Source organism: Thunnus albacares, chromosome 7, assembly GCF_914725855.1.
Source record: "Thunnus albacares chromosome 7, fThuAlb1.1, whole genome shotgun sequence".
Taxonomy (NCBI): Eukaryota; Metazoa; Chordata; class Actinopteri; order Scombriformes; family Scombridae; genus Thunnus; species Thunnus albacares.
Window position 1 is genome coordinate 5,010,372 of NC_058112.1, and position 27,199 is coordinate 5,037,570.

The window sequence follows — 27,199 nt, forward strand, 5'->3', positions numbered from 1 at the left end:
ACTACAATTCAATGCCCACTGTCCCACTCTACATACTGCAAGAATCCTAGTGTTGTCTTCAATTGCCATCTCAGTTTATATGAACATATTAAATCAACTTTCCAGTCTCAGGTACATCTTAAAGATCAGAGTATTTCTCTCTGCTAATAATCTGTTCACTGTTTTCCAGGTCTTTATCACTTAGAGCTTATGCAATATTTGCTACCATTAGCAAAAAGGTTATATACAATATATGTACCATGTTGAAGAAGATGCCTCCCCTCTGGTGGTTTCAAGGTCCAGATTTAGGAAATAATACAATCCATGAAATATAGGCATAAAATATCAGTAGTTTCAACATTTGTGAAGCACAATACCCCCTAAAGTTAAAGCTCTCTGTACACCCATCCCCTAAATTGATCCTAAGTGCAGGATCAGGTAATGAGTTAAAAAAATATTTCCAACAACATCCATCAGGTGATTTGAAGCTCTAAAGTAACACACATGTGTATGTAGCTACTGTATATAGTACATATGTATATATTGATTACTATGTCTATTTTTACCTTGCATGAAGAAAAAACTCCACAATTCACATTGTATTTTAATTTTACAGACAATAAAAGTTTCACCCTCTACATATAATCTTCTCTTTGTGACTGTAAGAGGAAAGTACAGAGAGGTTTCTCATGTGCACCAAGGCATACACCAAACCATTAACAAATTCAGTCAGTAATTTCTGGGTAATTATTAGATATGTCATATATCCTAATAGACTAATTAAACACTCTAATTTCAATATTAGATATCCACCAATTTATAAATGTGACACTACAGTAACCTTACAAAATGATTGGAACTTGTGAACTTATATTATATATTGCAGAGGTAATTGGTTAGCTTCTTATTTAACAACTAAATCCTGAGAAATTAATCAAATCAAGTCCTGGGTTTGAATATCTGTCATCTTGGGCTTTTCCTGATGGAGTTTGCATTTTCTCCCTGGCTCTGTGAGGATTTACTCTCACAAGGATGTAAGTGTGAATGTGTTTTTCTGTCTGCGAGGTAAACCTGCAATAGACTGGCAACCTGTCCAGAGCGAACCTTGCCTCTGGCTGAAATGCATGCTGGGGTAGTCTTCAGTTCCCTGTGTTGCTCCACTGGATGGGCAGGTATGGAAAATGTCTTTATGTATCAATGAATACAAGATTGAAACCCTTTAATTATCTCCCCAGCCAACAGATATATACTGTATGTGCCATTCTTTCTTAAAAAAACAACTAAATTTATCAATATAAAAAACTGAAAATCTCATCAGCCATTGAGTTTCATTGTAAACCAGACGCCTCATTATTGAAAATAGTCTAAAATTTCGTCTTTAACTAGAACTCCTGATGTTTTTTGGGTTTTTTTTTTCTTTCTTTTTTTTTTTTTTTTTAATTGCACAACTGAGGCCTAATAAAGCAGAGTAGAATAAAGATGCATTTGATTCATTTACAATAAAGGAGTCAGTGGTGTGCTTTAACTTCCCTTTAAACCTCCACAATTAATTGCTATTACAATACAGCTCACTGTTGGCTTACATTATGTGTGTATAATCATGCCCTTCACAGCTGTCTCATATATGTGCAGGAGAGCTGCCGCTGTGTTGGAAACATTTGCACCTCAAGGTCAAAATGAATAAATAACAAACTTTGACACAGTTTTCTACCCACATTTTTCTGAGCACAAACCTGAGAAGAAGTTTTCTCTATAATTGAGGCCGCTGGAGCTGGATGTTTGTTGCTCATTGCCTGTTGGAAACAGAGGAAATGGTAGCCTTTGAGTCAGACTACTGAGTCCAAACTAATATTGTAATACTGTCACACTATCTGTACTGTAAGTGTAGATGTAGTTTTTGAGTCTACAAGTATCTGTGTACTGTTGCTGTGTGTGTCAGTATCCCGGACCATTCGAGTGTGTGTTTACACGTGCTCATGCACTTACTGTGTAAACCCAGGGAGCTCTGGGACTTCATCTTCACTCTATAAACTGCTGCTGCATCTCTGTTTACTGAGGCATCCGGCTGTAATAAAATATTCATCTGCAAAAACCATCCAAATAACTTGAAGCAACTCCTGCATAACATACATGGCTTTCACCTGAGTCTCTCACGCTCTCTCACACCATATTGTGATGATGAAGCACAGTGCAGGGATGAATGAGGGCCAGACACACAGCATGAGGGACTTGCTTTAAATGACCAGGAAAGATCTCAACACTGCCTTAATGTTGATGATCCTAGGTCACTTTCAGTCACTTACAGTTTTTTTAAGTTATGCTAACACCATGGCCAAACATCAATGTGAGTCGGTTGATCAGTTGGTCAACCTCTTTGGTCCAGACCAAAATATCTCAACAACTATGTATGGATTGCCATGTAATTTTGTAAAGACATGGTCCCCAGAGGATGTATCCTAATAACTTTGTTGATGTCCTGACTTTTCCCCTAGCGCCACTAGAAGGTTGACATTGGTGGTTTTCAGTGAAATAGCTCAACAACATTGGATGGATTTCCATGAAATGTGGAACATATTATACAATTATTAGAAAGACATATTAGAAATGTCTATCTGGAATATGTGTCTCTTCACAAGAAGGTCCTGGTTTGAGTCTATCAGCAGGTTGGGTAGATGAATGTCTAAGTGATATAAAATCTCTATATATCCATATCTGATATTTCAGCATTTACATTCTGAAAATATACGTGTTTATTTGTAAAAATGCATTCAATGTGAAAACATTTTTTGCTTTATTTTGAAATATATGTGATATATGTGACTTTTTTTGGATCTTGGCAAATACACCATCTATGTAATTAATTTCCATATATACCCATATGTCAGATTTTTTTTATCCAAACCCTCATCCAGTCTTTGGTTTACTGTGTGCAAACAGCAGCAAAAGGTCAGGAGGCATAGTGCCCAGTGCAGGACAACATTTCTTACCACATTCACACAAGAGATATTTTAAGAGCCTCAGAGGGTAAAACTATCCTTGTGGTGGTTTTGCATGAACATGAGGAGTTGAGCCAATGTGTAAGTATCCTGAATCATATTTCACATAATGGCCGTAATGTGCAAAAATAGTGTTCCTGGAATCCACTCAAAGCCTTAACCCAAGGGAAAAACACTGAACCTTAGCTGTTATTTTCAAGGAAATAACACAACATGCCGTGCGTGACATCTTTAGATAGTTGCAGAAAACACTCAAGCACGAAGTGAGAAGAGAGAAAATTCAGTCCAGCTAAGGCCATGTATTCAGCATGGGTGCTGATATTCAGCTGCTGTTACAGAAAGCAGCAGAATGTTTTCCCTTTCAGTTGGTAGTACTCATTATCGTCAGGCACATGCTGTAAGTTCACTTCCTCTGCTTTGTTCCAAACATGTTCAGCCAGAACTCCTTGATGCTCATTGGCACAGTATGACCTCCAAATTCAAATAGACATTACTTTCAACTATCCATCCAAACAAATTGTGTGAAGCACTAATTGTGATTTTAAGTGACAAATATATCTTACTTTTGAGAATAAAGTTTGTGTGGCTGCAACAAAATGTGTGTCCAATCCCTGCAAATTGCAGCAGACCCCCCATGTCTTCCTAAACAAACGTCTACTGTTGGATGTGATTTTCTGGTCACAGGAAACGAAGAATCGGAATTTAAAGGGGACCTATTATGCTCATTTCCAGCACTATATTTTTATTCTGGGACTCCGCTGGAGTAGCTTTGCATGATTCACAGTTAAAAAAACTCCTTATTTATTTTATACTGACCCTTTATGCAGCCCCTCAGCTCAGCCTCTGTCTCTTACAGGTAGTCTTAGCCCCTGTCTCTTTAAGCCCCCCCTCTCAATGAGCCCACTCTGTTCTGGTTGGCCAGCTTTACAGAAACTGCCAAGGGGCACACATCAGAGTTCTGTTGCCACTGATGAAATCTCAACATTTCCTGCAATTACTTTTTCATATTAAAAGCTTTTAGATGACTCAATAATGGGAGATTTTTATTGTAAAGAATTTACAGGAAGTGAAACGTGCTTCTCACTGAATTAGCAGAGCTTCATTAGCTGCACTAAAAACTGGTTGACACAACAACATATGGACATATTTGAAGCTATTTGTTCAGCGGATCAGTGAGAGATAATGCAGGGAGGAATAGTACAAGCAGAAGCAGCCACAGTGATGATGATGTTTGATGAAGAACTGCAGATGACCAGCACACCTCCAACAGGTAAACAACCTATTCTACTTTGCCAGGGCTTGTTGCACACAGGGAGTACTTCTACATACGTTTACCTCATTATTTGACACTTTGGCCATGTTTAATATGAACATCTGACATTGTAACATTATATATATGACTGAAAATAAGGAAAAGTATAATGGGTCCCCTTTAAGAATGAAATCCAATCTGTTTTCCACACAGCAGAGAGAGCAGCTCTCTGTCTAGAAAAAAAACACACTCAGCAATGTAAGACCTTTACTGCCTTCATTACTGTGTTCTCCTTTGGTATAAAGCATCACAGACCGGAGCATTGTGCTACTTACTGATGCCACCTTAAAGGATTTCTGGGTATTGAAGTTCGAAATTATACAGTTATCTCTTGCAGCCATTTGGAGCTGCAAACATGCTGAGCTGTCAGGTGGTGCTTTAATCTGAAATGTCAGAGAAATAAAAAAAAAAACTTTTTAGAAGCATCCTCTGTAATCAAGTCTCAAACCTGTGGAGTAACCTACCTTATTCTGCCTAATTTCAACATCATGACACCTCCAGAAGATTCCTAAGGAGGTGAAAGTTGAGGGTTTGCTTTCTTGCGGAGGGTCAGATGAGAAGACTAATACCACTCTTACGTTTGTCTGTTAAATATAAGGAAGCTAGCTTAATTTAGCATAAAGTGGGTGACGAGGGGAAACAGCTAGCCTAGCCCTATTCGAAGGTGACAAAATCTGTCAACGAGCACCTAAAGCTCACTAATTAACACATTGCATTTTGTTTATTTAATTGGTAACCAGAACCTACAATGGCAGGCTTGACATGTTGTCTTTAAGTGTGGCTTTTTGAAACAGCTTTAACACTTCATACAAACTAATTTGTTTGAAGCATGCTGAACCCTTAAACCTAAAAGAACACTGAGGCACAGATTTATTGGTGCAAAATAATCATTGAGTTAAATAGATATCCTAATGTCCTGTGCACTATGCTCATGTGATGTTATTTACCTGTTTTAGCAAACCCCATAACAGAAGGCACTTGCTAACAACTTTTTAGCTAACATACTTCAAAAGTGACATTCCCATATCTTTCGGTTATGTCACAGACATGACTAGTAGACAAATAAGAAAGCCAATGGACAATGGCGTGAAATAATGTAATGTTATTTAAAGGTTAGAACAAGTGCACATCACTACAATGAAGTACAACAGGTCAAGAAACACAAACAGCCAGATGATCAGACAGGTTGTACACAAGCTAACAGTTTAGCCAGATGATCTAAATCACTTTATCTGGAAGTAAAACTGAGTGCACCCAACCTGTCAATATTAATCCTCATAGTGCACATGAAAACGTACAAAACTATGGTCAAAGCTGCAGGAAGTCGGTCTGTAAACTGTGATTTTTACAACGTACACAAAATATATGATTGTCTGACAACACTTTCCCCCGTCTGGCCTTTTTTTTTTTTTTTTTACAATGTTGCTGTGTTCCCAGGATATTAATATTACTGATAGGAATGATGGCCAAAATGATCAAAACAAAAAATTCTTTAACTAGAGGGGTCTAACAGGACAACACTTTATGTTCAGGTCAAATCCGAAGAATTGAACTCTTCTCTCATTTGGAATTTGCACACAAGAAATGCAAACTGCTAAAACTGAGAGTGCACAACTTTGAAGATCCATATAAGCCAAGGTGTCTCCACTCTACTGAATAAATCGCAGAATCCTGCTGCCTCAAACCATGTATAAAAGTTAGAATTTCCCTTAAAATGTGTCCCTGTCCCAATGTTAACTTGCAAATTAACTTCTGTTCAAATATATATATATATATATATATATATATATATATATATATATATGTAGAGAGAGAGAGAGAGAGAGAGATTAGTCAATCAGCACCAGATCAATTAGTCAGTCAGCACCAGTTTAATTATTTTCTATAAAGGTAGCAAAACATACTACATATGGATGGTTAAAAGGATGGAAAGATAGATGAAATACCTGCAAGAAGAGCAGAGGGAGCAGACATAACAAAAGACTGCCAAGGACAAATACAGAAGATTTTCACAAACAGATAAAGTTCGAGAGTAGAAAATGCTGTGTATGCACCATTTGAAAAGATGCTTAGCTGTATGTGCAGATGTACAACACAGAGCTTATTGTTGCTGTCCACAGAAGATACAGCCATATGATCTGTATGTGCACAGAGCTTTTGTTGTGTAGCTTCCTGCTTTCATCCCTGGAAAAGTCAACCCTTCATCCATGATCCCAGATGTTTGGATCTTCATTCTGTTTGATGGGAAGCCCCGAGCAGCAACAGCAGTGCCACTTTAAAGCCAGCCCGGATCGTTTTTTTTATCCACATGAGCACACTCTCTTTGTCTCTCAGCTTCACATAGATATGTGATGTATGCATGGATTTAACACACGTGTATCAGGATCATACATGTACACACTGGCTTTAGTTCTGTTTCTCACACATATAAAGGCAAAGAAAGCTCAGCACGGCATGCTATTTATAGAAACAAACAAGGTTCGAGAGCGACAGTTGGATTGGAAAGCAGCAGAGAAGAGTGGTTTAATCAGTAACAATGAAATGTACAACGTGTTGTGTGGATAAATGATTAATTTAACAAGCTAATTTACACCACAGTGGGATATGTGATCTCTCTTTCGCTTTCTCTCTATCACACACACACACTTACACACAACCTTGAACACACAAAACAATCACCATCTGCTGTACAAAGACTACAATATAGTGAGAAAAGGACAAACAATCGAGTTAAATATTTCCACAGAGTTTATGTTGAGCTGCTTTTTTTTTTTTTTTACAGTTTACTGTGCATTTGACTAAAGGTGGAAATCCAGTATGTGACAGGATTTTAACTTCCTATTAGACTAGTCATTAAATAACACAGTATGTGTATTCTGCTTGGCCTTTGAGGTGTCAAATACAGCACAACTAATAGAAAATGTTAAAGCTTTAAAAGTAGCACTTGCAGGGCATATAGTATATGACATTGTCTATATACACATGAAATATATTACTGCTATATACATTAATATTCATGGAGCTGTTATTATATATTATGTGACCAAACTTATTGTCAATCTGTGTTTCTTGTCATGCAACATATGAAGCGAAAAGTTGTAAGACTCCCCATGTTTAGAAATAGCTGTTTTAATTTATTTGAGTGGTGTATTTGTGTCTGTAAAACGAAGAGAAGAGGCATTTAGATTTATCTAAATATGTTCTTCTTCCTCTAGATTAGCAATAAATTTAACATAAAAAAGGAAAAACAATTATTTCCTATCATCACCCTCCTCAATCTTCACCAAATGCATCTTCAATGAAGTACATAGATCAGAATCATACTTATCTTGTACTTCAGTTTCTCAAGTTTTCAGTCTCTAGTAATTTCTCTTTTGTCTTATCTGTGATTAAAACTGGAGGGCCACAGGTTTGAACTTTTGAGTCTGAAAATACAGCTGTGCTGACAGCCACTTGCTGGAAGCGAGTATATGAATCTAGTACCCAGGTGAGAGTTTGTCTGTCTGTCTTGTCACAGACTGATCCCTGCTGTTCCACTTAAACCTCTGGTCAAAATGTCATAAATTTTTTACATTTCCATCTGCCTGTCTCTCCCAGCCTATGTTGTGTTTATTCACACTCAAAATTGCTTGATAAAAGCACTGTTTTGTCAGAGTTGGTAAGTGTCTTGCTGTGTGTAAAGTGTGTACTTATTTCCTCGATTCACACCATTTATTATGTATGCATTAAGAGCATGTTATTGTTATTACAGATCAAACAAACTGGATACAAGGGGTTAATTTGTGAGTATAAGACATGAGATTGCTATCAATCGTCTAATCTAACTAACTCTTGATAACCGTATTTCCAAAAATGCAGTAGAAATAATTACAGTAAACAATTGAGACCATTGCTGAGAAGTTATGCAGCATCTATCAGCCTCTACATCACATTTTACAAGGTGCACCACCAATAGGCTGGATTGGGAGTGAAATAAATTGGATTCCTTTGTGGCAAAAATCAGATGGCACTGTTCCTCCAGAGCAAAAAGAACAAAAGAATTCACAATACTAGTTGTTCAGTCCAGTTGAATCGGACTGTGGTTAGTTTTCCCTTTTGGAATTATATGTTTGGGAAGATCTGAAACAAAAATTCAACTCAGGTGTGGACCTAAAAAACCATACCAAGAACCTTTGAGGAACTGGTCCAGTCATAAAATGAATTCTGGAGCAGTTTGTTAGTGGTAGGAACATGATCCCTATTTCTATCCAACCAAACAACAAGGTAGTCTGCAAGTTTGAGCTAAACAGCTCCCATCCACTAGCCAGAGAGGGATCTGTCTTGGACTAGCCACAAAGTATGTTGCCTTATTCATATTTGGCCAGAGGACCTTCTTCCTGTGTTTATATTCTTGCCCCAGACACAACTAACAAATGAGCTTAGTGAACGTTCTCATGTGGCTTTTAGTGATGCATCTTGGTTCGCTTGGATTCGCTTTGATTTTTCTCTGTGTGAAAAGAAACCAAACCAAGTTTACGAACTCATCCACATCAACCCATCCAGAGCAAACAAACTATAGGTTTTGAATACGCTTTAAGAATGTAAGGAATTCATTAATTTGCTGTGGGCAAATGAATTCCAACATATTTAGCGTTGGGTTCAAAAAGCTGGTTCCATTTTGGATCTGGTTCCTGTTTGGCAAAATACCTGGATTTGCTAAACTGCTATGCCATCAAATCTCTTACCAAACCCTTTATCTGTCATCAATACTTTTTTCTTTTTAGCAAAAAAAAAAAGTCAAAAATAATCAGATTACGTTAGCAGGCATTTTTAGCTCATGATGACATTACTTTTACCAATTGAAGCAACAAATATCACTGGCGGCAAATTATATGCACTGTTGGTCCTGGTTAATGTGCAAGCTAGTGTCTGTAGCCAAAGATTGTCTCTTAGTGAATAAACAGAAATAAACAGTAGCTGGAGGACTCTGGGTTTTTGCTGCTTAACAAGACAAACAAAGTGGTGAGACGTCGTCTAATGGATCGCATCATGTGAATTTTAGTGAGTGGGAATCTTTGATAAAGGATTGAAAAAGTCGATCAAATGTGATTGAGCCCCAACCTATTTATCAGCATATTTATCATAGAGCAAGAGCAAATAAAGAGTCTTGCACAGGAGAGGAAGTGGGAACATCTTTGTTGTGACATAAAGCTATGCCTTTATGTAAAATGTTGTCTTAATCTATTATACTATTATTAGTGGACATTCACACTAATAATAGCATGATATAGGCACTACCAGTCATCACTATCAGTTGCTTACAGTAATAACACCAAATGTACTGTACCATTAATGTGACAATGATATATTGGTGTTTAATAATATTTCTCTTTCTCATGCAGTCCTTCCTGTCCAATTTAACCTATTTGTCAGAGCACCAAGCTTTAGCCGGAGGCGAGGAGATGTACAGTCTCAACCGCAGTGCTGGAAAAGAATTCCCTGCTCTGCTCTGGTCAATAACATTGCATTTATACTGCAGCGTTATTGAAAACCTCTGTGAAATCAGATTTGCCCATCTGCCTTACATGAAACATATCTTCTCATAAAAATGATTTCATGACGGGTTTTTTTTCATATTTCAGACCACTATGGACGCAACACCTCTGAACTAGATATATACCCATAAAACGATGAAATCTATGGGGTTATGAGGACTGAACTCACTGTGGGCATGGATTGACACAAACACATCCAATCTGATTTTAAAACCTACGTATCCACACGTTTATGATTTACTGAGATTTAGCCTCCAGTGACAACACCTTATCTGAGCTCCATGGAGATATTTTTCAGATTGCTGCACCTTAGTGATTCAGCCATTAAGGCCTCTAATTGCTAATTCTGTCAGTTTAATTAAAGTTCAAAACTACAGCAGCCTCTTTAAACCATCCAAGCATATCTCTAGATGTCCCTTATGTAAAAAAAAAAAATGCTGTGGGCTGATTGGGTTTTTTCCATTTTTAAAGCTTACTGTCTTTATTTCTGTGTAGTTCCTTTAGCCTGTGAGATTTCCTCACAGTATCTCTACTGAGTTTTTCCTCAGGTTTCAGTGAGTGTGTGTAAATCCAGAGTTAATATCTACATAAAACTGGTCAAAGGGGTAATTCTGTTTTAGCTTGTATGTGAATAACAAAAGCTCTTGATGAAAAGTTTACTTTTGACATTTATGTCCCAAACCGAATAAGACAGATAAAATATCTAGCCACTGTATAACTGTCTCCAGATCTGCTTTCCACAATTAATTCAACCCTGTAGGTATGTCTAATGAATTTGCCACTGGCAAGGTAGACAGGCTGAAACAGTTCTTAAGGTGAAACACAACTCTCTTTGTATAACCAGTTTTTATTTATTTCCACCCCTCTTAGAGTCAGCGTACTGTTGCAGCCTTTGAGGATTTTGTTTTGTGCTTCTACACATTCTAGCGTAACGCTTTAAAGTTGGGCTGCTTTGATTTATTTTTTTGTGAAAAAAGAAAAGTAAACTTGCAACCTAAAGCCCCCTGTGTAAAACACACTTGCTGCTAGACAGGTGGATTCAATCTAGTGCTTCTCAACTAGGCATAACGGTGTTTGTTTTCCAGGTGTACTCATCTCTCTCTTTCTCTGTCTGTCTCTAATCTAATAGTATTTCTGATCCTGGGCCAGACAGAAACAACTGTTACCCACAGCCACTTAGAATAATAAGTAGCTCCAGCAGGCCTGCAGGGCCAAACTATGATTCCTGGAGCATGAAATACACTTGGCATGCAAGAGGATTGTGAGTCTGACTGGTGCACATATTGGTCCCCTACTGTAGGGCTACAGTAGAGGATGCCAAGGAGGTACCTTGGAGGTTTTCATACCTGAGCAAGCACCAAATAAAAAAAAAAACTCTAGCACACTCTGTCTTCACTTTAACTTCAGCTGAAAAGTCATGTTTCTGCAGCTGCTGCACAGGAAGCTGTTATGTCATGAAAGTCCATTGTTCATAGTTTAATATTCAAAAAAGAAATGATTGTATGTTCTTTGTGATAATATTTTTTTTTTATCAGCAAATACATCCAAAGTCAAATTGTATACATTGTCCAAAAGACTAGAGCATTAAAGGACCACAAGTTTTGTTCTTTGATTGAAACTATTCATATTCATCAGTTTCTTCTCAGCCCTGCAGTTGAGACTGTATGCAAATCTAAATCATCTTTAATTTCTTCGGTGTATCCTTTCTATATGTCTTTCTACTAACTGTCTGTGTAATACGAGTTTATTATGCACAGTGCTGCACACGCCTTTGCTAAGAACCTTTACAATTAAAATAACAAAGTAAGACTTTTTTTTAGCACAATAGTTCCTTTTTTGGAGGAGAGTTGTCTACAATACTCCATTTTCTGTTTCTGAAGCATTGTTCAGATGATGGGCCTTGGGCTTTTACTGGTGATTACCCAAGTAACGGGAGTATTTGTTCACTGTATTGTGCCAGGATTCTTGGGAGAGACTATATTTAGTTTATATGGATCCTCAAGGCAAATTAAAAAACCTCTATTCTTGTGTATAACCAGACTGGTCACTACACCACAGTTATGCTTTGCTAGCAGAGAGGAAAGGTCTTTAAGGAACCCACTGTCATTATGCAACAGGTACAAACATATGTTCTAGAGTGGTTGAATATCAATATCAATCAAAATCATGAAGGCTTTAAAGACACAATGAAATATCAGGGCACCTAATGTAATTCGATGTATTTCTGAGTGAAATAGAATATGTGGGAATGGTTTCATATCCAGAGGAATTTGATCAGATCGTTAAGGGATTTGATGTAATCACTCAAACATGGGTGTGATTTAACAAAAATGGAGAGAACCATGGCGATTTGGGGCAGTAGAGGAGCGTCCTCACGTACATTTCTAGATTACAAGGTAGGAGGGCAAGGGAGAAATTAACTTAATTTGTAATTGTAAGCAATGTTTTTCTCCCTGATATTGTGCAGATTCATATGACTGGAGGAGTCAGCTGGGCAACACAAATAATCACATTTGATTGGCTTAATTAATGTTTATGCCCTCAAGCGCAGGATGAGTCATCAAAAAATTAAGTGTTTTAAAGGAAAGTTAAGAGAAGTTAAAAGAGGTTAAAAGGCAAAAACTATATCAGGAAAAACTAATGTCCACTGAATAGATGCTCCCAAAAAGGCGATTTATTGGGTACAATTACGCGGTTTTGACTTTACATTACCTGATGAAGACATAAAGTCGAAACCGTGTAATTGTACTCAATAAATTGCCTTTTTGGGAGCATCTATTCTGATACATAAAAAAGCTATGTTTCGCATGTATTTGGCAGAATAGCAAGAGTTGACAGTAAATTTAATGCAGGACTCCAGGATGAGAACTTGGAAACATATTTTTTATTTCATTGTGTCTCTACAGCTCAATATCCCTAGGAATTATGTCCATATTGAATGAGTACGCACCTCACAATTCAGCTTGAACCCCAATGTTCAGTGCCAATGCAGGAAGTAGTGTGTCCTTTATATAGTGAGGCTAAAAGTAAGGGTGTGATTGGTCTGTAGCAAGTTTGACTTTCATGCAGGGGACTGCAGTTTGCATCCTGTCACAGATCTGCAATCAACATTTGCCAGTTTATCAACTGTAACCATGATCTTTCTCTAACCTGTTTCAGTTGCCATTAAACATTTTCATTAAAACGTCATTCAACATTTTCTGGGGCTTTGCAGAATTGTCCAATATTGACGTTGTCTGACAACAGGATTGGTCTCAAAGCTTACAGTAAACTGCTATCGAGTGCTGAGCACAAAGAACATCTTGATCATGACTCTGTAAGAATCAGATAATCAGAATAATAATCAGAACACTTCAATATCTTTAAAGCAATCCACAAAATGAACCAAGCAGTCAAACCTTACTGTGCAACTCAGATCTTTGTCCAAGACCTTTTCCTCATTAGCAATCATGTTTTTAGTTAATGTAGTTGGTCACAGAGATGTGGACTTTGATAGACGGAGAGTTCGGAAACCGGAGAGGGAGCTAGAGTTATGTTCCACATCTGCTAAGTCGATCTGGTATCTGGTAGATAGAAACCAAGAAAGGTTTAATATCAAATGGTTCATATTAACTGATAAATGAGTGAGTTTAGCTGGAGCTAGTCGTAGCATCTGGCCTTGTCACTTTTTTTTTTAGGTTTATCAAGCAAGAACTCCTTAATATTCTGCTCTTATTACCCTCACGAAGACAAACTCCCCCTGGAAGCATCATATACAAGCTTATACTAATGAGATGCAGGGAGATAGGAAATAAAGACAGGTGACATATAGCTGCTATAAGTATCTGTTTAACTTTAGTCCCTTTTATACAGAGATCCCACATGCTGTAAAGAAGATCCGTCATTATGCCGGCTTTGCTTTTTTATGCTGAACCAAACAAAACTGGCATAATAACCATTTAGATACCATGCCGATGTTCTGGAATCAGAGGCATGATGTTTAACACAACAGCGTTAGCATCTAGTATGTGTAGTCCTGCAATGTCTGCTGTCCCTTTTACACAGACATCGATCTGGCAATGTGACTACCTCTGCTGCTGGAACAATAATGCACCCCCATTCCCTGTTTGTATCTTTTAAGCAGAACGGTGAGGCGAATTAATGGCGCAACATTCTCGCCTTGAACAGGCTGTGTAAAAGGGGCTTGTGTGTGTATTTGCAGGTCTGTTTGTATACCTGTTGTGTATCTCTGTATGATTTTGTGTGTTTTTCCAACAGAGTAACTGATTAAAAGGCAGAGAATATGCATGAAACAGCCTCTCTGGCAGAGCAGAGGAAAAACAGTGGAAAGTCTATGGAGTTGTGGAAGAAAAAATACACAAAGTTTATATCTATTCACATGAGTCCCATTTCTTTGGGGTAGTTATATCCAAAACAGTAGCAGCAGCAGAAGAGACAGTAGCATGAGAAGGTGGGGGCAGAAGTGATTGGCACGCCCTCTTAGAGACTCTTGGTTGATCTCTTCCTGGTTGGGTGAGCCGTGTGGGGAGACTGAGGCTATTGGGTGGCTGTTGCGGTTGGAGCACATATCGTAGAGGTTCCCTGAGAACTGCATCTTCTTGGACTCCTGGCGGAGAGACTCCCAGACAGCTGCTGCTTCCTCCGGACAGCCGGCCATCGCCACGTTGGCACAGTCATGGAACTCATCCCATGACCTGAAGAAACAAAGACAAGGAAAAGGAACACGGAGAGACATGAGGTGATGTGTCTCAGACGTGACACAAAAATAAGTTAGTTTGACATCTGCACATAATTTAGTACAAAACAATGGACAGTTTTGACAGTTACCATTTGTTTTTATGACAAATAAATATGGTGGGAACTTCCAGACAGAACATGATTGCTCACCACAAACACGGTCACAAATAAACTGCAGATATTTTTTTTAGATATTTATCATCAGATATATATAAATTCTTTTCACAGCCTTTTTTTTAACTAAATGTTGAATAATGCAAATGGCTATGTATTCCTAATCATAATGTAAAAGTATGACCACAGACTAACCACTGGGCAAATTTTCACCTTGTGTTATTTGTGTGAATTCGACCACTGAATTGCTTTTACAGTCATCCGTAAAGCCTCTAGCATAGCTGAGGCTTTACGGATGACAATGTTGGTTTGTTGATTGGGCAGTATGTAGGTCCACCACCAGTGATGGTTGGTTAAATACATACGTTACATTACAATACATTAAAAACATAATTTGAGCTTTAAATGGTTACTATGTCTAATAGCAAAATCTTGTAATATAGAATATAATTTTGTCAGTAATTTACCTTTAGTTGACAGTTGTATGGTGTACATATTTGTTTCATTTTCATATTTTTATGCTGTTATTTTATATTTCATATTTAATACTAGGCTACCCAGTATCAAAGGTAACAATGCATCTATAAAGCCCATCACTGGAGGAACAAGCCAGACCGGGCTTGTATCCCCCAGGTGAGTGTGTGACTGTTAAATGGAAACCTGTAAATATTAACGTATTGTCAATCTGAGAGAGACTTTATTATTAACTATAACTATATTGACATTCAGAGTGATTATCTATGTGTACTGATCCATCTGTATCGATAGTGTCTTTGTGTAATTTGTAATATAGTAAGTCTTTGATCCTGATCAAGGTTAGACTGTTGGCCCTGTAATTTGTCATTTAAAGAGGACCTATTATGATCATTTCAGCTCGAAATTTTTATTTAGTAGCTCTGCATGATTCAAAGTTTTAAAAAAACTCCTTATTTATCTTATACTGGCCCTTTATTCAGCCCCTCAATATACAGTTTCTCTTACACTATGTTTTAGCTCCTGTTTCTTTAAGATTGGAAAAGATAACCCCCCCTTACATGAGCAAGGTAAATATTATAAAGTTAGTGAGCAAAATGTATGATCTGCAATAAAAATGTAGATTGTTGTCTGTTCTATGTTGTCTAAGGTTAGTGATAGGTGTATTTCCAGCCCAGGGCCTAGGAAACTATAAAAGAAGGAAGGGTTTACATCACTGTGTAGCGCATAAATGTACATTGGTGCCACACTTGAAAGCTCTCAGAGCAGTTAGCGTAGTGGTGAATGGGTAGACAACTCCCTCATCTCTCCCCTCTCAGTTTCACAGATTATCAATCTGGGTGATGGAGGCACCAGCATTGTGGTGTGTTATTATTTATTTATTGTTTCATGTGTTTTCAAGGTACATTTTCTTTGATTTGTAGGTTAAGTCAATGCAAGTTACGTTAATGTCATGCTAGCTTTATAACGGACTGCAGCTTCTTATGCATATGTGATTGAGGTTATAAACAGAATAACATTAGTAGGTTATCTAAACTGTGATAATACCCTAACTAAATTAATTCTGAGCCCCTTAGCTAACATTATGTAACATAATCTACAGTTTTTGTTATGGTAACCTGGTGGACAACAGGGCACCAGACAAATGGGATTACAGCTCCGGTGTTGATTTTATCACGGCAGAGATTGCTTCATTCATAATTATGATGCATTATTTTCTGATGATCAAGTTCATCATTTAAAGTTTTTCTTTAAGTTTCTGATAGACATAAGCAGCTCAAAGTGCTTTACAACAAAAGAAAGGAGAACCAAGTGCTTCACATGAAAAGACATAAAAAGAACATAAAAGCATGTAAAAAACATAAGATGGAAAATAAAACCCACTTGATAACATTAATAAAAATAAGATAAAATAAAGTGCAACTGGAATACATAGAATGTGTACTTCAGTGGTGGTAGTTTGAGACCTAATAAGCGATAACTCAGAAAGTATTGCGCCATGTGTACACAATCTATAAATCGATGCCTAGGTCTCTGAAGCCATAAGCAAACAGAACCTCCCTTTTCCAAAAGGACACAGACTCACCACCAGCTGTGATTAACAGAAATAAGCCTCTTTCAGTTTACCCCAGAACATCTTCCAACAGGTTTAACCTCACTGTGGGTCTTATCTGTGTCAGACGCAACCTGAAGCTGCCTCGGGAAAAAAAACCAACAAAACCCCTCCCACCCCTAGTGGGTTAAAAAACACACACACCACAGTCTTCTTTCTCAAACCTACCAACCACTGACCTTAGCACTTATGTAACATAAGACAGAAAATAAAACCCACTTGATAAAAATAGTAATAAAAATAAGATAAAATAAAGTGAGAATATAATACATAGAATGTGTAATATAAGGTGGAGGATAAAACCCACTGACACATTAAATAGAATACATACTGAATAATAATAAGAATAAAATATAATAAAAAGTTAACACATAGAATACATAGAATGTATAAAATAAAGTAAAATTCAACATTTTAAAAGAAGTGCAGTAGTGCATAAGTGGGAAGCAGACCAAGAGAAAAGCTAGTTAAAGGCTAAGGTGAAGAAATCAGTTTTTAGGTTTCTTTTAACAATATCTAGCGAGCTGACTTCCCTGGTATTTATCGGTAGTGTATTCCATAGTTTTGAGGCATAATTGACAAAGGCTGCATCCCTGATTTTATTTCACCTGTTGCTGGGAATCTCCAATAAACCAGCACCAGAAGATGTTCTTGATGGCAAATAGTTAACAAGGGAGTTAGAAATGTAGCTTGGTCCTAGCCCATTAAGGGCTTTGTATGTGATGAGGAGGACCTTAAAATCAATTCTAAATGTTATAGGAAGCCAGTGCAGAGCAGCTAAAACTGGACTAATGTGCTCTCGCCTCTTGGTTCTGGTTAATAGCCGAGCTGCATAGTTTTAAATGAGCTCTCAGTGTTTTTTTTTTTTTTTTACAATACAATAATCAAGTTGGCTTGAAATGAAGACATGCATCAGTTTTTCAGCATCTTTATGATGCACAAATGGTTGTACTTCAGCTATGTTTCTAAGGTGGAAAAATGATGTTTTCATCACGTTGTTAATATGGGACCTAAAGCTTAGATCTGAATCTAATATAACGCCAAGAATTGTAACCTGAGATTTAATCCTAGGAGTTAATTTCCCCAGATTATTAAACAGCATTTCTCTTTTTGTTTTGGGACTGACTAGAAGGATCTCAGTTTTCAGAAATGATTGCTCATCCACTTGTTTATTGCCAGAAGACAGGTACTAATAGAGTTTATAGCTGCAGCATCATTTGGTTCAGCAGAGATGTACAGTTGTGTGTCATCTGCATAACTATGGAAACATAAATTGTGCTCTCTGATGATGTCACCAAGTGGCAGCATGTACAGTGAGAATAATAATGGACTAAGGCAGCTCCCTTGTTGAACCCCAAAGCAGTTGTCATGTTCCTCAGACACATGATCTCCCTTTGATGTATCATTTACGCACCACCACCCAACGTGTGGCAGCAGAGAGTGAGTGGCTCCTCATGGTACAACCAGGTACATCTGTGATAAATTGCAAGAAGATCCAGTTGCAGCCACAGCATGAACATACAGTATCTACGCAACACACCCACTTTACTACATGACACAGTAGTTGGGGGTGTGTGTCATGTAGTTAAGTGGGTGTGTCGTGTAGGGTTAGGGTGAGTCTGCAAAACTGCAGCTAGACTCCTTTCTGGGGAAAGAAAATTCAGTTAAGTTGCTGGAAATAACCCCTTTTGCGAGAACACTGCAAGAGAAGCTCAGAGTCAAAGAGCTTGGACCTGACCAGCTGGACATTGTAATTCAACAACAATCCCAAGACAGAGAAAGACAATACACTTGGTCATTTTAAAGGAGCTTACTAAGAAGGCTTAGCTAACTGCATGCAGTGATACCAATGCTTTATTTTACTTTCTGTGCCTCCACTTTCAAACAACAAAATCAGATTACTAGATTAGATCACTAGCTCTGCTCAAGCACTCTTAGCTCTCTCCTTATTTTAGCTACTTTTCTCGCTAATCCCACAGTTGTTAGTTAGTTTAGCTTAGCAGTTTGCTTAGCTTAGCAGCTAACTTAGCTAAGCAGTTAGTGGTGGCTTATCTCTCTCCCACTCACTCTCCTGCTCTCTCTTGCTCAGTGTGTCATATGTTTAGCTATTCCTCTGCCTCCATTAGTGATAATGGTACATGTAATAAATGTAGTTTATTTGCAGTGTTGGAGGGGAGGCTCAGTGAATTGAAAGTGCAACTCCACACCATGCAAAATCATTAGCTAATGTAGTTAGCCAGCCACCAGTAGCCAGTGCAGGCCGATCCAGTGTAGCTCCTACTCCCCTGGTAGTTCCCAAGTAGATGGGAAGCCAGGCTAGCTGGGTGATTGTCCGAAGGAAGCATAACCCTAAGCAGAGGCCCACGGTTCACCACCAACCAGTTCACATTTCTAACAGGTTCTCCCCACTCAGTGACAGCTCCATAGTGAGAAACGTGAAGTTAGCAACACTGGTGACCATAGTCAAATGCATTCCTGGGACCAGAGCGGGCGACACAGAGTCAAATTTAAAACTGCTGGCTAAAGATAAGCGTAAATACGGTATGATTGTTATTCACTTTGGCGGGAATGACTCCCAATTACGCCAATTGGAGGTCACTAAAATTAATGTTGAGTCGGTGTGTACATTTGCAAAGACAATGTTGGACTCCATAGTTTTCTCTGGGCCCCTGCCTAATCAAACTAGTCCACGCATTTGTTACTTCTAGGCTGGATTATTGCAATTCCTTGTTATCAGGCTGCCCTAACGAGTCTCTAAATACTCTAAAGCTGGTCCAGAATGCAGCTGCACGTGTACTGACAAAAAGTAGAAAAAGAGATCATATTTCTCCCATTTTAGCTTTGCTGCATTGGCTTCCTGTAAAATTCAGAACTGAATTTAAAATCCTTCTCCTCATCTAGAGAGCCCTTAATAGCCAGGCACCATCACATCTTAAAGAGGTCATAGTACCCTATTATCCCACTAGAACACTGCACTCTCAGAACGCAGGCTTACTTATGGTTCCTAGAGTCTGCAAAAGTAGAATTGGAGGCAGAGCTTTCAGCTATCGGGCCCTCCTGTGGAACCATCTTACAGATTTGATCTGGAGGGCAGACACCCTCTCTATGTTTAAGAGTTTTAAGAGTATACTTAAAACTTTCCTTTTGGATAAAGTTTATAGTTAGGGCCGACCAGGCTTGCCTTGGACCAGCCTTTAGTTATGCTCTTATAGGCCTAGACTGCTTGGGGACTTCCTTTGATGCATTGAGCTTTTCTCTCCTCCTCCTCCTCCTCTCCATCTGTATGCATTCATGTACCATTAATGCACGTTACTACCTTGGCTTCTTCTGCAGAGTTTTTGTGCTTTCTCGTCTCACAGGAAAATTCAGAGTCCAAGGGGGTGATGGCACGGTCCTGTGGGCGTCCTGCCTTGAAACCTTCTGCTGTTATTGTTATTATTACTACTAGTCATATCTCTATTATTATTATCGTTGTTATTGCTGTTATTGTTGTTATTATGCTTCTCTGTGTGTCTCTCTCCCCTCTCCCCCTCCCTCCTTCTTTCTCTCTCAACCCAACCGTGTCTCACTGCTGCTTCACCATCCTCTTTGCTTAAGCGACGGTGAATCTCTTTTCTCAAGTGATGGAGTCACCGGTACCTGCTTATTCCTGCCCGTCATGCCCCGGTCTCATCGCTGCCACCGCCAGGGGTCACTTCTGCTTCGAGTGCCTTGAAAGGGAACATGCAGAGAGTGGCATGATGCAGCCACCGCCCTGCATATTCTGCTGAGTGCTTCCTCCAGATCTACGCCAGAAGTGGTGGGAACATTTTCAACGATGTGACTCTGCTGCGATGAGAGCGAGCTGGAGCTCGTGATCTCCGTGGCATAGATGAAATCACTGCTCCATCTGGCCCTCCACCACTACTGCTGTGGAGGGCCACTCTGAGCGGCTTCTCCGATGGATAATTATGACAAACTGGTCAGCCGGCTCCATGAAGGATTTTGTGGCCTGTCTCATCTTGCTCAACCCGCCTTTGTTTCACTTCCTCAACCAGACATCTGGCAGTGCGTCGAAATGTCCTGGAAGGAGCTGCTGAAAACAAAGTCACCAGTGGCAGGACTGCTGTCCTTCCTGAGAGTGCAGGCCCACACGCAGACAGGCTGTCCCAGTGTGCACCTCCTAGAAGAGGCCCTCACAGCCCTGCTGCTCGGCTGGGTGGGCAGCGGGGAGAAAGCTGCAGCCTCCACTGGTGCAGGACAGAGACACCCTGCTGCCTGCAGCAGAAAAAAATCTTGGTGTGTTGAGTGTTGCAGCGGCAAATACACTGCTGTATACCTCCTCCATGGCAGAACAGATTGAATTTCTGGGTCGCACCATCGGTCAGATTAACAACCTTGTTGTAGGTGTTGCGTGTGCCACAGGACGAGTGATGTCGCTTGCCACAGTAGGCTCATGTCACGTGTGGTTGGGAAGTACAGAGGGGACCTCCTTGGAGCTTCAAGAGGCTTGAAGAAGAGAAGGCGCAGCTGAGCTGACATTTGCTGCTTGCCTGCAATGCCACAATGCCGCAGCAAGAAGGAGAGCATGCAGGCAGGGTAGAGCACCAACAGCCTCTGCTGCTTCAGCCATGTCCAATACCACCTCGACGGAGTCACCGAAGTACCTGCCCTCCCTTGACTGCAGAGCGGCCCATGCTGCAGCGAGGAGTGCAGACAAACCTCCACTGAAACACTTGAGGAAAGTCAGTGGCACTGAAATGACTGTCAGCAGGAGGAAGTGCTGACACACCGGATGTGCGTTGTTCACTGCCCCCTCCCACCCCTGTTCAAGTTCATGTTCTGTGTGTGTCTGTGCGCATCATGCTAAAGACGCTGATTGTGCTGAAATTGTTAAAAATCCTCCATCCTTTCTGGCCCTCTGTGATGGTGGGATGATAACAGCTCAGCCTGCTTCATCCAGTCGATCACAGTCTGTCTACAGACAGCACATACAGAAAGCACTTGCTCTGCCGGCACCCCTGCCTCTCTTCTCTCTGTCAGAGAAGCAGACAGCAGGAGGCTTTATTCAGCTGCAGATGGTGTGAGCTGAAAAAACCCCAGCGCTGAGCGCATTCATGAGCGCTGTTAGGTGCAATGTGGTGGGAAAAACGCATATTCCGCCAGACATAGCAACAAAGTGGGTTTGTGTTTCGCTGCACTCACCGGTACCAATATTTTTCAGACTGGCCAGCACAGCGTGTCTCCCTGGGAAAATGACGCAGCGGGCAGCGTTATATCCATATACAGGAATAATGCAGTGCACCCCCACACTGACCAGAGCGAGGACACTTCATGTCTGCTTAGTGTCAGCACTGTCTCCTGCTTTTCATGCCGCCCTGATCAGGACTGGCGTACACAGCACTCCACTTGGGGTTACGTTAGCGCAGCTGACAGCGTTACTTTCTCATTAGAGAGTAACACTGCGGGCCTGCGCATGCACTGTGGAGAGGAGACACCCACTCCTCTCCAGTTATTTCTGCGAGAAATGTGGAGTGACCACTAACACAAACACTGAAGCTGTGTTGGGAGCTGACTGTGATGCGTTTACGGACCACTCCGTCAGCTCAACCTTTTTGATGCCGGCCAAACTTCCATTTATGGAAGGTTTGACAATGGCTATTGAGGCGTAACTCCTCCCCCCAGTGGGAACTGCTGGTGGTGCTTGAGGCTCTATTGAGTGATCCCTATGAGCCTCTGGAGCGCTCCTCTATAAAGGCGTTGTCATTCAAGACAGCTTTGCTGCATGCGCTGACTTCAGCTAAGAGAGTGAGAGAGTTGGGTGCCCTGTCGGTTCACCTCAGCTGTTTGCTTCTTCAAGGTGACCACAGTGGTGCTACTCTCAAACCAAACCCCTCCTTTGTTCCAAAGAACATAAAGAGCTTGAGAAGTATTCAGATAGAGGCCTTTTGTCCTCCACCCCATGGGGATGCTAATGAGGCAAAACTGCACCTCTTGTGCCCAGTACGTGTGTTAGCATATTATGTTGAATGCACGGCCCTTTTCAGTGCACTAAACAGCTGTTTGTGTGCTATGGAGAGGGAGTGCTGGTAAAGCCCTATCCAAGAAGCGCCTAGCTAGTTGGCTTTTTGAGTGCATCTCCTAAACCTACAGGTAGGCGAGTAAGTACCCCCCCCCCATTGTGCACATAATCTGTAGGCGCGTCCTGATTAGCTGGCTATGTACATGCAAATTTCAGTGAGCGATTGCGTGCGTGTGATTGGAGAGGAGTATTACCCATAGAGTCCAGTAGAGGGCTCTGCCTGTGCTTGTAGAACTAGGGTTACAATATCATAACCTTTGTTTGTTCCTGTTAAAGGGGAGTTTTTCTTGCCGCTGTCACCAAGTGCTTGCTCATGAGGGAATTGTTGGGTCTCTGTAAATTAAAGAGTACGGTCTAGATCTGCTCTATGTGAAAAGTGCTCTGAGATAACTTTTATGTTGGCGCTTTATAAATAAAATTCAATTGAATTGAAAAAATCCACTGACTTTTCCCCTAGCATGACTATGAGGTTCACATTTGTGGTTTCGAGTGAAATCTTGACAACTATTGGATAGATTGCCACAAAATCTGGTACACACATCCATGTCCTCCTCAGGATGGAGGTGACTTGGTGATCCTTTACCTTGGGATGGGCCACTCATCTAGCGCCATCACCGGGTCAAAATTTTGATTTGTCCAATTCTTTGGTTTAATGACATTTCCATGAACGTCAGCTCTACTTTGTGTTTAGTGCTGATTAGCAAATGTAACCATACTGACATGCTAAACTAAGATGATGAACACCGTGAACATATTACCTGATAAACATTAGCATCGTCATTGTGAGCATGTTAGTTTTCTGACATTAGCATTTAGCTCAAAGCAACACAGTGTGTAAGTACCGCCTCACAGAGCTGCTACTATGGCTGTAGACGCTTAGCCTTGTTTTGCTTAGTCTTGATTTGCTGCTACCTGGCAACATACACAAGTGTCATGCTTTTCAATTCACCCTCTGACTGAGCATATTCTCAAAAGACAAACTTAGACCCATAAAGCCTCGGAGTAAGTGCACTTTCTTTGCATAAGTTGGACATTCAACTTGTGTGGACATGTCTGACTTATTGACTGCATTTGCAATGTACCTTCATTTAAAATTTATTTGAGCCAAGACACATGATTATACTGACTAGTGCACACTAATATGATTGAACTAATTCTGAACAGACAGCTATGAAAATAACTGATGAAGATGCAGCGACAGTGAAGCATTAGTCTTTTCACTGAGAAAATCAAATTCAATCTATCCCTTTGCTCCTTTGACTTCTTTTGGTTGTTGCCAAGAGACCATCTGTTTATCTTCACCACTGTGAGAGCAAAGGTCACCCTGTGGGTTAGACTGAAATGTGGAAAACCTTCATTAGTTCACAGAGAATAGAAAAGCTGTCATGAGCTAGGTGTTTGTTGAATCACTGCAGTGTTATATCCATCAGAAGCCAAACATACATTTGAAACACTTTCTTTGACGTGAGAGGAGTGAGAATAGGAAAGAAAAGTTGGGGAGGTTGAGAGACAGAAGTAGTCTTACACAGAGTTCAGTATTTTTCAATGAAACTCAGTATTAAACTTAATTCCAATAACCTTCAAGCCCAAGAAGCAGATGACTCAAAACCTGCCTGACACGAAACACTCTGATGCTTCAAGAATTGCTTCATAAAAATGCTTTTTTTCACATGTATTTGGCAGAATAGCAAGAGTTAACAGTAAATTTAATGCAGGACTCCAGGATGAGAACTTGGAAACATATTTTTTATTTCATTGTGTCTCTACAGCTCAATATCCCTAGGAATTATGTCCATATTGAATGAGTACGCACCTCACAATTCAGCTTGAACCCCAATGTTCAGTGCCAATGCAGGAAGTAGTGTGTCCTTTATATAGTGAGGCTAAAAGTAAGGGTGTGATTGGTCTGTAGCAAGTTTCATTTTCACGCAGGGGATTGCAGTTTGCATCCTGTCACAGATCTGCAATCAACATTTGCCAGTTTATCAACTGTAACCATGATCTTTCTCTAACCTGTTTCAGTTGCCATTAAACATTTTCATTAAAACGTCATTAAACATCTTCTGGGGCTTTGCAGAATTGTCCAATATTGACGTTGTCTGACAACAGGATTGGTCTCAAAGCTTACAGTAAACTGCTATCGAGTGCTGAGCACAAAGAACATCTTGATCATGACTCTGTAAGAATCAGATAATCAGAATAATAATCAGAACACTTCAATATCTTTAAAGCAATCCACAAAATGAACCAAGCAGTCAAACCTTACTGTGCAACTCAGATCTTTGTCCAAGACCTTTTCCTCATTAGCAATCATGTTTTTAGTTAATGTAGTTGGTCACAGAGATGTGGACTTTGATAGACGGAGAGTTCGGAAACCGGAGAGGGAGCTAGAGTTATGTTCCACATCTGCTAAGTCGATCTGGTATCTGGTAGATAGAAACCAAGAAAGGTTTAATATCAAATGGTTCATATTAACTGATAAATGAGTGAGTTTAGCTGGAGCCAGTGGTAGCATCTGGTCTCGTCACTTTTTTTTAGGTTTATCAAGCAAGAACTCCTTAATATTCTGCTCTTATTACCCTCATGAAGACCCTGGAAGCATCATATACAAGCTCATACTAATGAGATGCAGGGAGATAGGAAATAAAGACAGATGACATGTAGCTGCTATAAACATCTGTTTAACTATGTATGTGTATATGTTTGTTGTGTGTATGATTTTGTGTATTTTTCCAACAGAGTAACTAATTAAAAGGCAGAGAATATGCATGAAACAGCCTCGCTGGCAGAGCAGATGAAAAACAGTGGAAAGTCTATGGACTATGGAAAAATATAAAAGAGGCCAAATCCACAAAAGGATTGTGCGGCTTTTTGCAGCCGCTAAACCTGTGCAAATGAGACAAAAAAAGGTGTGTAATTCACAAAGCACCCGCAGAGAATGAAACACACCGCAAACTGAGCTGCCAAGCAAACAGTGTCATTGTGTGCCTGAAGCATTTGCATGTATGTAAATTAGGTAATATTCATACATTTAGCACAAAATTGGCCCCTTTTTATGCAAATAAGCCTCATTGCAAAAACAGTCTAATTCACAAAGACCAGCACTTATTGCCACATGCAATTAAGGTGGAGTTATTAGCATCTTCAGATAGTTGGTTTTAACTGTGCACACACTCATACTCGCTCCTCACTCTCTCTTTCTTCAAATCTTCAAGCGGCTTGAGGCTTGAATGATATTGAATTGATATTGAATGATATCAAGGATGAAATATTCAGTTAGACATTGGTGGGGATCAAGTGGGTATGGGGTGGTAGGCGGATCTCGGATTTTCAGCTACTTGAAAATAAAAATGTCCTGACAGCTCTGATGGAGCTCAGGATTCATCCATACAGTAAGAGGCTGCTTTATTACAAACAATCCCATCATATAAACCTGGATTCTGTGTGTAACAGCTGACCTGTGTAGATGTGTAGCAGAACACAGAACATTAATTACTGATGAATTCTGACCGATCTGGAGTTAATGAAGTTACCACCACTGTGCTGTGTACGTCAGCTGCTCTGTGATGCTTCAGCCAGCTGTGACATACAGCCAGCTGTAGGCAACAAACAGAACATCAGTACTGATGTTTCTGCAAAATCCTGGATACATTCAGTGACACCTGAACATTATTATAAGATTCAGACATTAATCTAACATGTTTCAGACCTGCCTTAGTCACATTAATAGCTGTAGCCTTTTTTGATGTACATTTCAGTAGATTATGTTATAGATGCGAAATACTAGAAAAGTAAAAGAAGCAAAATACATGAAAGTTGGTTTGTGATTGTGGAGAGCTCTGTGTGTGCGCGCATCTCTGCTAATTAAAGACACGCAATTTGAGGCCTTGTGCTCTCTGCAGTTTTCATTATGGACCAATCTGCGTTCTGAAATGTGGGGAAAAGCCTGAAACACTGAAAACCACTCCGCTCACTCAATCAGACACCAAACAAAGGCAACTTGCAATCAGCTGCAAAACTTTATGAGTGTGTTTGCGCCGGCATATCATTAGCACAATAACTTTTGTGAATAGGACCTTAAAACGGAGCAGATTGCGGGTGCAAATGCTATGCAATTCACAGTGCTATTAGTGGGCAAAATCCATTCTTTGTGGATTTGGCCCAAAGTTTATATCTATTCAAACTAGTTCCATTTCTTTGGGGAAGTTATATCCAAAACAGCAGCAGCATAGGAGACAGTAACTTGAGAAGATGGTGGCAGAAGATAAGCATGCCAGGTTGGCTCTTCCTGTTTGGGTGAGCTGTGCGGGGAAACTGTGGCTATCGGGTGGCTGTTTTGGTTGGAGCACATGTCGTAGAGTTTCCCTGAGAACTACGTCT

The 27,199-nt window shown here is 39.9% G+C and overlaps 1 protein-coding gene across 2 annotated transcripts in view; it reads right to left on the reverse strand.

Annotated features, from left to right (window-relative positions):
* Window positions 1-7,020: 7,020 nt before the first annotated feature.
* Window positions 7,021-27,199, reverse strand: part of nrn1la (neuritin 1-like a) — a 102,271-nt gene continuing 82,092 nt past the window's right edge. For both annotated transcript variants that reach the window (XM_044356364.1, XM_044356363.1), the window contains exon 3: window positions 7,021-14,515. In XM_044356364.1, coding sequence (XP_044212299.1) covers window positions 14,224-14,515 — 292 coding nt within the window. In that variant the 3' untranslated portion in view covers window positions 7,021-14,223. The remainder of the gene's footprint in view (window positions 14,516-27,199) is intronic.